The following is a 14299-nucleotide window of genomic DNA, read 5'->3' on the forward strand; positions in this document are numbered from 1 at the left end:
TCACTTCCTACAGCAGACGGTTTTCTGTCGCCTTCACAGCTGTACGGTGGATTTAATGTCATCTAACGGGCACGTGACGTTTAACTGAAGTCTGCTCCGTTTATTTTAAAGTGCTTTAACTGTTTTCATCTTTTCTATGTGGACGCAGCACAATGGTAAGAATCATTTAATTAAAGTTAGTGTGGAGTACAGTACAGTTAGATTTGGTCCGGGCGACATGACTTCATAACAAACACAGTAGATAAAACGTAATGATGTAATCGAACAGCTGCTGTAACGTTTGCTTCACCCGGTTACAGGAGTTTTTTTTTTAACTAAACTTTCAGGGATTAAATTTGGCACGAAGGGAAGTAACCATCTTTGAAAGTGGATTAGCTGGATTTAAGTGTCAGTCAAGCGTTATGAATGTGAATGTGAATGTCAGGCGTGACGTCTGGTAAACAACCGCAGGTATTAGAAAATTTAGGAAGACAAACCTGTTTCAATAGAGGGAGAATATATATATACAAATATTTTGTAAGAAGACAGCCGTCAGTCAGATTAAGTTAAATTATTAGGTGAACTCTGTGTTTCTGTGTCAAATCTTCTTTAAACAGAAAAACGTCCAAAGCAATAAATCAGTGCTCTTCTTTTTAAGGAAATATATCCAAATTTCAATGCTGTCTCTAAAATGTTACTTTAGACAGCTAGTCAGATAAAATTAGTAACTAGAATTATGAAATTAATACTATTTTCTGATATTTTATACACTAAATAATTAGGCTGTCTGCTAATTGCTCGTGTAACGGAGTTGAAAATGCACTTTAATCCATATTTTGAGTTTGTATCTACAAGTTATTGCCGCAATTGCATTTATTTTGATTTTGCTTCTACTTTCGGTTTCTGGTTGAAGGGTTTTTGCCTTTGTTTAATTCGAGAGTTTTGGTAGCACCTTCCTGAAAGTTACCGTTCAGTACTGATGAGGAATAAATGTTAGAAAAGTTTTCCCCCGTGTGACCGGATTCACTTTTCACACGGAAGGAATTGGATGCGTTTAATAAAATTAAACCTTAAAACAAAAGAGGAACTAAAACTATCTCGGTCTGTTATTACTATAATTTCACATACAGGTTTCTTTTGAAGACTGGAGGATGAAAGTGGAGAGGGTTAAGGACACGCCATCAGTTAATACTGTACTTCAGTGGAATACATTTTTCTAATAAAGTTGCAATCAATTAAACTATGTAGACAATGATACGGTGCAACCCAGGACTTTGGAACAGTGTTCTCAGGTCAGGGAACATCAGGGAAATTTAAAAACTGCTTTCCAGACAGAGAAAATCTGTGGTTTCGTAAATTTTTCGGGCCAAGTCCTGGAATATCAGGGAATTTTGTTTGCATTTAAACATTTTAGTTGTCATTTATCAAAATAGAACATTTTCCATGTTGTCTTTTAAAAAAAAAAAATTGTTTTCATTATCTTTCCGTTCGTCAACAGGTGGTAAGCTCTTCAGTAAAGAGATGCCTTTTTTTTTTTTGCCTAGGAAGGTAAACATGCTGGAAAATATCAATTTTGGGTACAAAATGATGACTTCAAAGACTGGGGGATGAAAATAGACTTCAGACAAAATATATGTAAAGTTTGTATAACTACCATAGACATGTCCAATATGGGAGAGAGAGTCCTTCACAGCCTGCTGCTTTCTTACTGTTCCCATATGAAAAAGTTGTATTAATTAATTTGGCACAACAAACTTTCACCATAAATAACAAAAACAAACATCTAAAAATCAAAGTTTTCAGATAAATATCTTTTTATCAATGTACTCGATCAAATCATCACCGCAGCAATCATTTGATCAACGGAAAGTTAATCAGCAAATATTTTCAGAGCAAATTAATCAATAAATCACATAAATCAATAACTTCAAACGTGACAAATTAGAAGAAACTCTCACTGTTTTCATGTTTACAGTCAATCAATCAAAAAATGAGAATATTGATCAGCTGCTGTACTGATCCATCGACTTGTCCTGATCAATGACTGTTATGCAGCAGCCAATCAGGATCAAGACTCATGCTACGTTCACAGTGTGTTTAAACGGGTGCAAAGGCCTATTTGTATATGATCATAACTGTGCAGTAGGCTTAAGCTGTAAAACGTTTCGTACTGCAAACACCTATAAACCTGCAAGTTTATGTGAATACATTTAAGTGTCTGTTTCTTGTCTGCTCAGCACAACAGCTGCCTGTGTTTCTGTTCACTAGAGGTCATTGGGGTTCAACATTTTAATCAGTAAAAGGCAGGTTGTAACTGATTTAGAAACATTTGTACATGTCTAAAGTGAAACTCTCACAGCTCAGAGAATCTCCTGTTGTCCCACAAAGGCGACTGCTGTGACGTCAGTATGGTTGAGACAGAAGAAGCCAGAGTGTCGTGCCTCAGCCTGCTCACCTACCACAGAGAGCTCCTGGTGTCCCGGCTGAGGAGCGTTCAGTGCGTCCTGGACAACCTGCTGGCCAATGGCTTCCTCTGTGAGGAGGATGTCGAGATCGTTCAGAGAACTGTCACCAAGACAGACCAGGTAGGAACACCAGAGCAGCACATTTATTGAGAAAAGTCCATCTTCATTTAAAATATACTGTATATTCAACAAACACAGACTTTATATGTTCTTTTATTCTTTTACAGGTGCGTAAGATCCTGGAGCTTGTCCAATGCAAAGGGGAAGAGGCCTGTGAATACTTCATCTTCATCATATATAAAGTTTATGATGCATACATAGACCTCCAGCCGTGGCTGAGAGAGATCAACTACAACCCCAGCAGGGACGTAACAGTGATGAACGTTGTAAACACAGATCCCAGTAAGTGTTCCCAACACTCACGCTGCTCTTTGAATGTCCTTTCTGGTACTTTATAGATTTCATGAGGATGTTTGTTTAATAAGAAGTGTTTTTACTTCATTTACTGTACATAAAATGATGATTAGAAATGTTCTGAAAAAACCTGCATTACAATTTGAAGTACAGCATGTAACTTATTTTATAGTTGTTTGTGTTTACTAATACACTGTACACTATGTATAAGTAGCACTTCACTGTTAAAGCTGGTGTTAACATTTTAAATTCAATGTGTGAATCATTGATTGTCAATAAAAGTGTTCGTAGCTTCCAGGTCTGAAAAATGAGGCTAACAACACGAAGATAACTGGTGGAGAAATTTGATTGACTGTGACTGAGAATTTTATGAGAAGTTGAATGGGAGTCTATGGAGCTGGAGGATTTTTGGAGCCAAACTCTAGTGGCACTCGGTGATATTGCAGCTTAAGGTACTTCCGCATCGGCCTCATTTTTCAGACCCGGAAGCTTCAAACACTTTTATATAAAGTCTATGGCTCCAAAAAGCCTCCGGCTCCATAGACTCCCATTTAACTTCTCTCATAAAGTTTGAAGTTAATACATTTTTTTCACGAGTTAGCTCAGTGTTGTTAGCTAAAGTAACTCATTCTTATTTGTTTTCTTTCTGGGGGTCAATCTGAAAATAATCCATCATTAATTAGAAAATAAACTTAAAAAAAAAAAAAAAAAAAAAAAAAAAAAAAAAAAATGTGGGGGCGTGTCTATTTGATTGACAGGCCTGTGGTGCAGTCAGGTTACAGCTATCGGTGGGCGGGACGTAGTATCATCAGGTTACCAATCAGATCAGTCAGATCCACTTCTGGCTCCTCCCCCAGCTCGTGCAAATATGGTCACTTCCTGCTCCAAACCGCTCCGAACTAGGAAGATGGTGACGGACAGAATCTGAACTGGAGGATTCATAACGGCCGTTCACAAACCAACGGGTGACGTCACTGCTGGTTATTGTTAGACTGTAGTTCTGATCCACATGGAGGGAAGACATGTCAATGTGATACTGAAACAGAGTGTTTAAACATGTGGAAGTTAGGTTCACCCTTATTGTCCTGAGAGATTTCTCACAGATCCATTTTTGAATTGTAAAAACTAAGTCTGATCCTAAACAGAAAACAGCCTCTAACTCACTGCGTCCTGTCAGTCAGCAGATACCGTGAGAAGCTGCGACATGAAGCGAGGCAGGACACCAGCTTCATCATGTCGTACGGCCAGCAGGAGGAGACCCGGCTGGACGAACTCTACACCGACACGGTGATGGAGCTGCTGAACGACTGCAATGAGAGCCTGGGCTTCTTGGAGAGTCTGGACCAGCTGCTGGGAGACGACGCGGTCTTCAATCCGCAGGGTGAAATCATCTACGTGATGGGGGACGCTGGTGTGGGAAAGTCCATCCTGCTGCAGAAGCTCCAGAACCTCTGGTCCAAGAAGGAGCTGCAGACGGACGCCATCTTCTTATTTAGGTTTCGCTGCAGGATGTTCAGCATCTTTAAGGACTCGGAGCAGATCTCCCTCAGAGATCTTTTATTCAAACACAACTGCTACCCCAACCACGACCTGGACAATGAGGTCTTTGATTACATCCTGCGCTTCCCGGAGAAGGTGGTTTTTACTTTTGATGGCTATGATGAGATCCAGGAGGATGTGGACAGGATGAATTTTCCTGAGGTGGTGTCACCGGAGGACAAGGCCAACCCTTTGCAGCTGCTCGTCAGCTTGCTCAGCGGGAAACTCCTCAAGGGCTCCCAGAAGGTGCTGACGGCCCGGACGGGGATCGAGATCCAAAGCAGGGTGATCAGGAAGAAGGTGGTTCTGCGCGGGTTCTCCCTGGCTCACCTGAAGACCTACATCAATCTGCACTTTAAGGATCAGGAACACCGGGAGCTGGTGTCGGTCCAGCTGGACGCGAGCCCCCACCTCTGTGGACTCTGCTCCACCCCGCTGTTCTGCTGGATCGTCTTCAAGAGCTTCAGGCACCTCCACACCGTGCACGACAGCTTCCACCTGCCCGACACCTGTATCACACTCACCGACATCTTCCTCCTGTTGTCCGAGGTCTTCCTCAGCCGCCTCGCCTCGCCGGCCCCATCTCTACTGAAGAAAAGAACCCGCTGCACCTCGGAGACTTTCAAAGCCGGACTCAGGCCCCTTGTTGCGTTTGCCAAGCTGGCTCTGCAGGGTATGGAGAGAGGCAGCTTCATCTGCAGCCAGGAGGAGGTCGGTGGGTGTGGCCTGACGGAGGAGGACCTGCCTCTGGGCTTTCTCAGACCTGTCAGGGAGTTTGAAGCCAGTGGGAGCCCCGCTACCTTTGAGTTCCTCCACATCACCCTCCAGTCCTTCCTGGCAGCGGTCGCTCTTGTGTTAGATGAGCAGGCCGCTGCCGACTCCATCCTCAAGTTCTTCACCGAGTGCAGCAGGAGGAGAAACACGTCCTGTCTGCCCTTTGGCTTCTGTACCGGCGGATCCTCCAAGCCCAGGGAGAAGAAGCCCTTTACGACTAACGAGCACCTTCAGTTCACCAATCTGTTCCTGTGCGGGCTGCTGTCCAAGAGTCACACAGGCCTGGTGGGACACATCATGTCTCCCGTGTTGTTAAAGAAGAAACAGGCCTTGCTGAAGTCCTACTTGTCTACGAGCGTCCGGTCCCACCTGCACGGATTACCTCACTACAACGGTGACGAGGGGAAGAAGGTTCACGTTCTGCCCAACTTCCTGTGGATGCTGAGGTGCATCTTTGAGACGGGGAGCAAAGACGTCGCTCAGGTGACGGCGAAGGGCATCACGGCCACCCTCATCAAGCTGGGCCACTGCAACGTTTACTCAGGCGACTGCACCGCCCTCAACTTTGTGCTGCAGCACCGTCAGAAGCTGCTGGGGCTCGACATGGACAACAACAACATCGGAGACTTTGGGGTGAAGCAGCTCAGACCTTCCTTCAGCAAGATGACAGTGGTGAGGTAAGAGGTTTAAACATGTTTTACACTACCATCTAGTCTCCACCGATGGACACTCTGATTGGACAGACTGATTGATCGTGATCGAACTGATGTCCTTCAGGTTGTGCGTCAACCACCTGTCAGACAGCAGCATCGAGGTTCTTGCAGAGGAGCTGTGCAAACACAAAGTTGTCGAGGTGTTGGGGTGAGTAAACATCCTTCCACGTCAGTTCATGTGATATCAGACAATGATGGAACGGTCAGCTGTCGCAGTCATCGTGTTGGATGTGGTAGGATCGGGCAGATTGAGGTATAGATTCTATTCCTTTGTGTTTTTTACTGATCCGACAACAGAGACTGGTTAAAGCACTAAAGCGTTGCACTTCTATTTCTAAGATCTGACAGTAAACCTACCTTCTGCTTTCAATTATGCTTTTATATTCTATTTCGTATTTTACACCTCCGGGGCTGCAGGTGTATGAATAAGACTAAAAGGTTCATACATATTATGAGAATACATCTAAGAATATATTAATTTAAAGAAATATGCACATGTAATTACAGTCAGATCTTCCTGTGCACTCAGTGGTTACGTGATTTTATAAGACTTTCAACAAATTCACCAGCCAGCACATCGTGCCTTCATTTAGCAGCTGGAATTATGTGTTTAACTTTATATTTTTCTGAAATCATAGTTTTCTTCTGGTTTGTAAAATATGTCGTTCTGCAGTCAGAACACTTGTCCATGTCTGTGATTGGTCAGATGCTGCAAAGTCCTCCTCTTTTATGTGAATGCAGTCAGAACCGAAAGCAGAAAGCCTGAGTTAACATAGGAAGCTGAGAACCACCGTCGAGGTACCGATTATCTGTGGCTGAGCGTTTCCGCTTTGTTGATCAGCTCAGATGAAGCACCTGTGACCATTCTGCCAGGCCCAGTTTGGTTCAAATTAAATATGTGTGAATTAAGAAGCAGAGCAGAATTAACTTCAGATGTGAAACTATACTGTAGACCTGTATGTTAATGTGGGAGTATTCTTCTCTGCTGTTCTATGAAAGTTTTATTTTTGTATTCTTTCATATTTTTTCTTTTGACAGGAAGCAGTGGAAGCTAAATGTTGCTTAAAGTGTCCTGTTTTTGCTGTCGTGCGGCACAAAATTAATGAACAAATAAAGTTTGGGTGCTGCCCCAACAATATGTTTTATTAGTCCATAAATTACATTTGTGCTCAATTACTCAATTTATTGATTAGTTGATCCACAAATCATGAACTAATCATAAACATCATGTTTTTTTAAATACATTTTTATGAATAAATGCCCACATTCATCAGTTTCAGCTTCTCAGCTGTAAATATTTGCTGGTTTACTTTGTCTTTTGTTGCAGTTTATTGAATGTTTTCAGGTAAAAAAAAGGTATCAGAAGACGTTGCCCTTCGGGGAAATTGTGCCTTGTACTTTTTTGTATTTTACAGCATTTTATGAACTAAACAATGAATTAATGATTTGAGAAAATAATAGTCCAGTTAATTCTTCATAGCTAATCCGTTCTTTATATTTGTGTCCTCAGGCTTTACAACAATCACATCACAGATGTTGGAGCCCAGCTGGTCGCTCAGATCATCGAGAGATGCCCGAAGCTACGAGTTGTCAAGTATATAAACATTTAAAAAAAAGAATTCCAATAAATATGTTATTGTTGTATGTCACTTAAATTGATATTACTTTGTGTTTAGGATCGGTAAAAACAAGATCACCAGTGTTGGTGGGAGATATCTGGCCAATGCAATACAGAAGAGCACGTCGATATTTGATGTGGGGTAAGAATTCATATTCCTAATACTTCTCTGCTGTTGTAGCTCAGGAAATCCAGGTATTCATAACCAGCTGATCATATGAAAGTGGTGCTGTATGATAGAAAACAGCATCCTCGGTTAAAGAGCAGCATACATCTGAGTAAATATGTTGCTTTTGGGGTGAGATGAAGGTATCTTTATCCTCGCCATCCAAGCAGCACAAAAATGTTTGTTTGAATAAAATGACATGATGATGTACATCAGATCCATTTTCAGTTGTCCTTTCTAGCCGAAAACATTCAGGGAGTAGATTCTGGTATATCGGAAAGAGTTGTTTAGGATTTGATTATCCTTCGCTGTAGAACAGCAGAGTACCACACAGGCTTTGTGTGTTCCTGAAGCAGCTCTGATGTGTGTGCTTCCAGGATGTGGGGGAACAGTATCGGTGACGAAGGTGCAGAAGCGTTCGCTGAAGCTTTGAGGAACCACCCGAATCTCACCAACCTCAGGTCAGAAGATAAGAACATAAACAAATGATCATCTGAGCTCACTGACTGAAATGGCTACTCTTTTTTGTGCTTCTAGTCTGTCAGCCAACGGCATCACATCGTCTGGTGGGAAGTGTCTGGCAGAAGCCCTGAAGGAGAACAGAGTCCTCAGGATCTTCTGGTGAGCAGGTCTCCCTTTGAGTCCACATCAGGGACGGATTCAGAGAGCTGGGTCTGGCTGACACTTGTTCACTTTCTAAAACCTGAAACAGATTTTTATTTTGTCGATGGGAGGGACCGATGCAGGAACATTAATGCAGAAGTGTGCTGGGCCTCACAATGCAGAAGAAAACCGGTTGGAAAACTTTTCTGGCTCATTTAACACACGAACAGCTTTCATTCTGCAGTGAGAGCAATCTCTGAATGCAGTCTTCACTTCTGATAATAAATCCATCCTCTACACAGAGAGCCTGATTTACTTCTGCGGTCGCAAAAGTAAAAGGACATTTTATCAAATTGAAATTAAGAAATATAGGTATAACAAGAACAAAACTCTATATAGACGATTATCAGCAAGAAAGTCAATACTGTGGGAAAAACAAAAAACGACTTATAATTAAGAGAAGATGGCAAGATATTAGGTGAAAATATTGTTTTAAAAAAAGGCTCAATAATAAAACGTGTTTAAATAAAAGATGAGATCCTCTAACAAATACTGATCCAGCTTTTTCTGTGATGAACAGCTGACTTCATTCAGGTTCACTGACTTTCATTCAGTGAACCTTATGAAGCTACCTGTTAACTCTGTGGGACACATTCAGGACCATAGACAGCTCACCGGAAGAACAGGACTGAAATATCCCAGCAGTGATACCTACAGCACGCTGTTGGCTGTAAATCCTCATTCAGTTCATTCAATAACTCTAAAATGTCATCTCTGGACAGACGATATGTCTGAATAATTTATGCCTCTATCAGAAATGCTTAACGGCTGTAAAACCACGTTCTCTACATATTCTCAGGAGTCTCCTTCTCACCACAATAAGAGCAGCCGTCTCCAGATGTGCATCTGATTAAAACGTTCCTTTCGGTCGTACTAAAATACACACTGATCACTAGTTCTTCTGTCAGGTTTAGTAAACATCATAACAGGTGCTAAATTCATATATTTACATTTCAGGCAAACACGCAAAATGGACACCGTGTGTTAAACTGCACGTCGTTAGTCGATCAGCTGGGACATATTTTTGCAGGTGGTGGGAAGTTTGCACGTGATTTTTCACACACAGACCTTCAGTGAATCAGGCCCGGCGGCTGTAGACTGAGCAGCAGCACAACAACAATCAGAAGGCAGAAAAATAGACTCGTCCCTCTGGCTGTGAGGCATCACGCTGCCTGTGTGATCAGCTGGCTTGATTAAAACTGGACTCTCTGATGTACAGTGAGCCTGTGTGTGAAGTGCAGTACCTGTCTGTGTGTTGCAGGTTGGTGCAGAACGAGCTGAGCGATGATGCAGCTCCACGTCTGGCTGAATTGATCCGAATGAACGCCACTCTAACCCACCTCTGGTAAAGAAAACACACATGCACGATCACGCTGAGGTCACCGCGAAGCTGCCGGACATCCTGCTCAGACTCTCAGAAAGTCACTTGCTGTGGAAATGTGTCTGCAGGTTGATCAACAACCGCTTCACTGTGGAGGGAATCAGACAGCTGGCAGAGGCGCTCGCTCACAACACGGGACTCAAAGAGATCTGGTGAGGATCGGTTCGAGTTCACATCAAGGTGTCTTCTTTTTACCTCCGCGAGGTCTGAACCAGCGGCGCAGAGTCATGGCTTCAGATCTGTCCTCGCTGAGGTTGTATCCGTTTATCAAAATGGGAAATGACTGTAAATTCTCTATTTTATAAAAAATAACAGACAGTATCACAGTTAAAGTGAGACAATACAAGTTGTTGTTGAACAGTTGGAATCACAGCATAATAAACACTAAAATGTTGTACAAGTGGAGGAGAAGATGATGAAAGTAAACCGAAATATCAGAAACAAAAGCGAACATTAGCTGCTGTAAACTAGCAGAAAAAAATAATCCCAGCGGTAATTTAAAGGACCAGTATGTAGGAAAACAATGGGATATATTTAAAGGGAGGCAAACATGTATGATTATCAAAAATACTATTCATGATTTATAGATTTGCTTTTGATTTTGGTTTGATTTATATGACAAGCAGCAATAATATTTCAAATGCTGCATGTCAGGGAGCCAGCGGGTCAGGGAATAATAGAAGAAAAAAAAAGTCATACTATGGCATGTTATCAAAAATATGTAAACAAAGTCCTACTATACCATGTCATCCCAAATATAACAAAAAAGTCATAGTATAGCATGTCGTCCAAAAAGTGAAAAAAAAAAAGTTATACTGTAGCATGTCGTCCACAATGACAAAAAAAGTCACTTTTTTTTTCCAGTTTTCAACTACATGCTATTGTACAAGTTTTTTTTTATACTTCAGACAACATATACATTTTTGGACCTGATGTGCATGGCTCCAGCGGGAATTGAACCAATGACCTTCTGACTGAGAGCCAGTGCACCACTGTGCCTGTGTTGCTGTGACTTTCTTTTGTCCTTTTGAGGAGATGCTATAGTATGACTATTATTTCATATTTTGGACAACAATGCAAAGTCATGACCTTTTTCTAAACTGACATGCATGCCTCAAGTTACTTCTCACTGAGGCAACTGCTGTAACCACTGCACCAGTGTGTCATACTATAGCATGTCATCCGAAATATGAAAAAAAGCCCTCTTTTGGGGGATTTTTATTTTAGTTTTGTATTGTGGTTGACCTTTGGTTTGTTATTAGTATGACTGCATGAACAAACCCAAACCCATGTGGCTTACCCTTGGAGGGACTTGCCCTCCGTGAACCTGTGAAATGAAGTCTTTTCTATGAAACTTTGATCCAGCCTGCTGATGCCTGATGTCTGCTGCTGAAAGGACGGCTCTGAACTGACTCGGCTCATCAAGTAGCAAAGTGGAGCGACTTATTTCAGGATCCATGTGTGAAAAACTCATTTTATTCATGAACACGATCAGGTGACTCCGAGCGGTGGAGTGAGCGGTGGATCTGACTTGATCTGATTGGAAACCTGATGATACTAAGTCCCGCCCAGCAATAGCTGTAACCTGACTGCACCACAGGCCTGTCAATCAAACAGACACGCCCCCAAAAACACATGATTGAGAAGCTTATTTTCTAATAAATGACGGATTATTTTCAGACGGATCTCCAGAAAACTAATAAGAAGGAGTGACTTTAACTAACAACACCGAGATAATTTGTGGAGAAATTTTATTGACTGAGAATTTAATGAGAGAAGTTGAATGGAGTTTATGGAGCCAGAGGATTTTTGGAGCCAGCCTCTAGTGGCACTCGCTGGTATTGCAGCTTAAGGCACTTCTGCATCGGCCTCATTTTTTAAAGCCGGAAGCTACGAAGACTTTTATATACAGTTTATGTTTGTGACTGACGGGCTTCTTCTACATAGAGATGTTGGCAAAGGCTCATGGGTTTTGTAGTATTTCAAGTAGTCCACCTGCCCAAATTCAATTTCTCAGAAACAAAGTTGAAATCAATGTATTTGGTGGAACATACAGAATCTGTGTGACTGTATGAATCTGACCAGAAACGTTGAGGATTTAATTGAAAGCAAACAGCAAAGACTGAATTTAAGTGAGTGTGTTTTATAAGAGATCGGTGCCGACCTGCCCTCCATTCAGGACTTATACACATCCAGAGTCAGGAAACAGGCCGGTAGCATCTCTGCAGATCCATCCTACCCTGGACACCCGCTGTTCTAGCTCCTCCTCTCTGGTAGGCGCTACAGATCGCTGTGCGCCAAAACCACCAGAAGCAAGAACAGTTTTTATCCGCAGGCCGTCACTCTGCTAAACAGTTCAAATGTTTTACATCACTGGACCTTTTTGCACTAGACCCAACCGCATCAGCACAATTTGCTCTAGGTGCAATTGCACCATGGTTTTAGGTGTATATGTATATATTTATTCATTTCTATTCTGTAAATATGTCTATTTATGCTTTATATGTCTATTTATGTCTGACTGTCTGTTTTGTTTTGGATGCTGAGAGCGAACCTAAAACCAAAGTCAAATTCCTTGTATGTGTCAACATACCTCTGGATGTGTTTTGATCATGATGGCATCTGTTCATGTTTCTACAGCGTGAAGGGAAACCAGCTCTCTAAAGAGGAACAGGAACCGTTTCAGACAGAGAAGCGGCTGCGGTTTAACTGAGCGGGCACCAAGCAGAACCAGAACCACCCAGATCCTCAACGTCAGTAAAAGTACCGATGCAGCAAAGTAAAAGTATTCCATCACAGGAAAAACCCTACAGAGGTAGAAGTACACCAGTATCAGCTGCAAAACGTAGTTCAAGGATTAAAGTATCAGTACTGGTTTGATCTTTCAGACTGATGTATTATTATATATGACATCATTGGTTTATTAACGGTGAAGCATCAGTGTGTCAGCAGCTGCTGGTTTGAACTATTTTCTATCCAGTTTTCTATCAAGGGCTATCCAGATAAATGTGAGGGGTGGTGACATGATTACTGGGGGAGGAAAAGTTCTCATCCACAAATATGTTTTCAGCTTCTGGACTTTTTGTCTGATCTTGGATTTTGGCTGAGATATTAAAATAATTGAAGGATTAATTGAAATAAAACCATGTGAGAAGTTTAGAGGGAAAAATCCCTGAAATGTTGCCCCGACCACACACAGCTGTTTATAAGACGTCAGAAGTTAAACAGGTTGGAAACTATCGATTAAATCTTCGATAATGTGTTGTATTTTAAAAACTTGTTATATTATTATATCACCAGTCAGATCTCAATCTGAAAAGTAACGAAAGATGTCCAATAAATGGAGTAAAAAGAACAAGTTTTCCTCTGAAGAATGGAGTGGTTGTGAGGCATGTGCACACGCTGTTTCATATCAATATCTGAGAAAACATGGAGTTTGTGTTTACTGTGTATAATTTGCTATATTATTATTATTATTCCTTATGTTTTCAGTGTAAATGTTGTGGACCATTTGACCATTTGATTTACTGAAACTCGTGTGGACTCTTCACTTGTTTTATTTTTTACTGAAGTGAATGTGTTTCATGTTTCGTGAAGGGGAAGTTTAACCTGAAAGTTTGACAAAATGTTCGAGTTTGATTTTAAAACAGGAAATGGAAGAAGTAAACATCACGCCGACTTCCTGACGTGTTCATGTTGTTATGTATGAAGATATTCTGTGAACAGCAACTGTTTTATTTATTATTTGACTTACTCGAGGAGGAATGTTTTAAGGAGCATTTCAGCATGTGGAGAGAGATACTCCTGATGTTTACAGTTTGTGCGAGTGATGTGCAAAAATATACAAATACAGTAAATAAACAGCTGGACTCCCACTTAAAAATATGAATTAGATTTGAAGATGGGAGGATTTACTTTTGTTTTTTGTTTTTAACTAAAGCTTTACAAAAAAAATTATATTCATGTTTGTTGTGGTTTCTTTTTCACTCTGAACAGTTCACATTCTCTTTTATTTATTTTTTAATAAACCGTGAAGATGTCTGACTTCTAGGAGCTCATGTACGGCTGATTTTATAACTCTGTGTTCAGTCCAGTATTTCTTGTACAGTCTGACAAACAAACCAAACAAACCTGAGCTTCACACCAAACACTTCGTAACCAGTCTGTCTGCAGCACCTTTTTTAAAAAAAAAAAATATGTGAATTATTTGATCAGCTATCTTACAGAATATGAGACAATGGTTATGTAGTTGTTTGAAGTTATTTTCTGTCTTGGTGGTTCTTTTTCTTTTCTTTGGGGCAGTTTAGTTTCTTTATCATCTTTTAATTGAGCTCTTTGACTTCCAAACAACACTCACCTCATGCAGAGGCTGTGGCCTGTTCAATAATCCAAACATTGGCTCCAGGACTTTTGCACTAATTAATTGCACAGGTAGGAAGTACTTTCAAAATTGTTTGTACAGTAAGTAGCACAAACTCCACGTATCTACAGGAGGAATTAATTGCTGAGCTTTTTGTCTGTGAAGGGAATTCTTCAGTATGACCAATACATTTAATTCTATTTAATGTCTTATTCAGAAACAGGATT

General features: G+C 41.1%; 1 protein-coding gene across 1 annotated transcript; it reads left to right on the forward strand.

Moving 5' to 3' along the window:
- The first annotated feature begins 23 nt into the window (after positions 1-23).
- Positions 24-13669, forward strand: nod1 (nucleotide-binding oligomerization domain containing 1). The gene is made up of 12 exons (XM_069143452.1): positions 24-155; positions 2368-2564; positions 2672-2846; positions 4036-5848; positions 5949-6032; positions 7395-7478; positions 7561-7644; positions 8046-8129; positions 8206-8289; positions 9593-9676; positions 9781-9864; positions 12353-13669. Exons 1-12 carry the CDS (start codon positions 137-139, stop codon positions 12423-12425), a joined length of 2865 nt encoding a protein of 954 aa, XP_068999553.1. The 5' UTR covers positions 24-136; the 3' UTR covers positions 12426-13669.
- The last annotated feature ends 630 nt before the right edge of the window (positions 13670-14299 follow it).

Source organism: Embiotoca jacksoni, unplaced genomic scaffold (assembly GCF_022577435.1).
Source record: "Embiotoca jacksoni isolate LCO1_2020_lvr unplaced genomic scaffold, fEmbJac1.0.p SCAF_11, whole genome shotgun sequence".
NCBI lineage: Eukaryota > Metazoa > Chordata > Actinopteri > Embiotocidae > Embiotoca > Embiotoca jacksoni.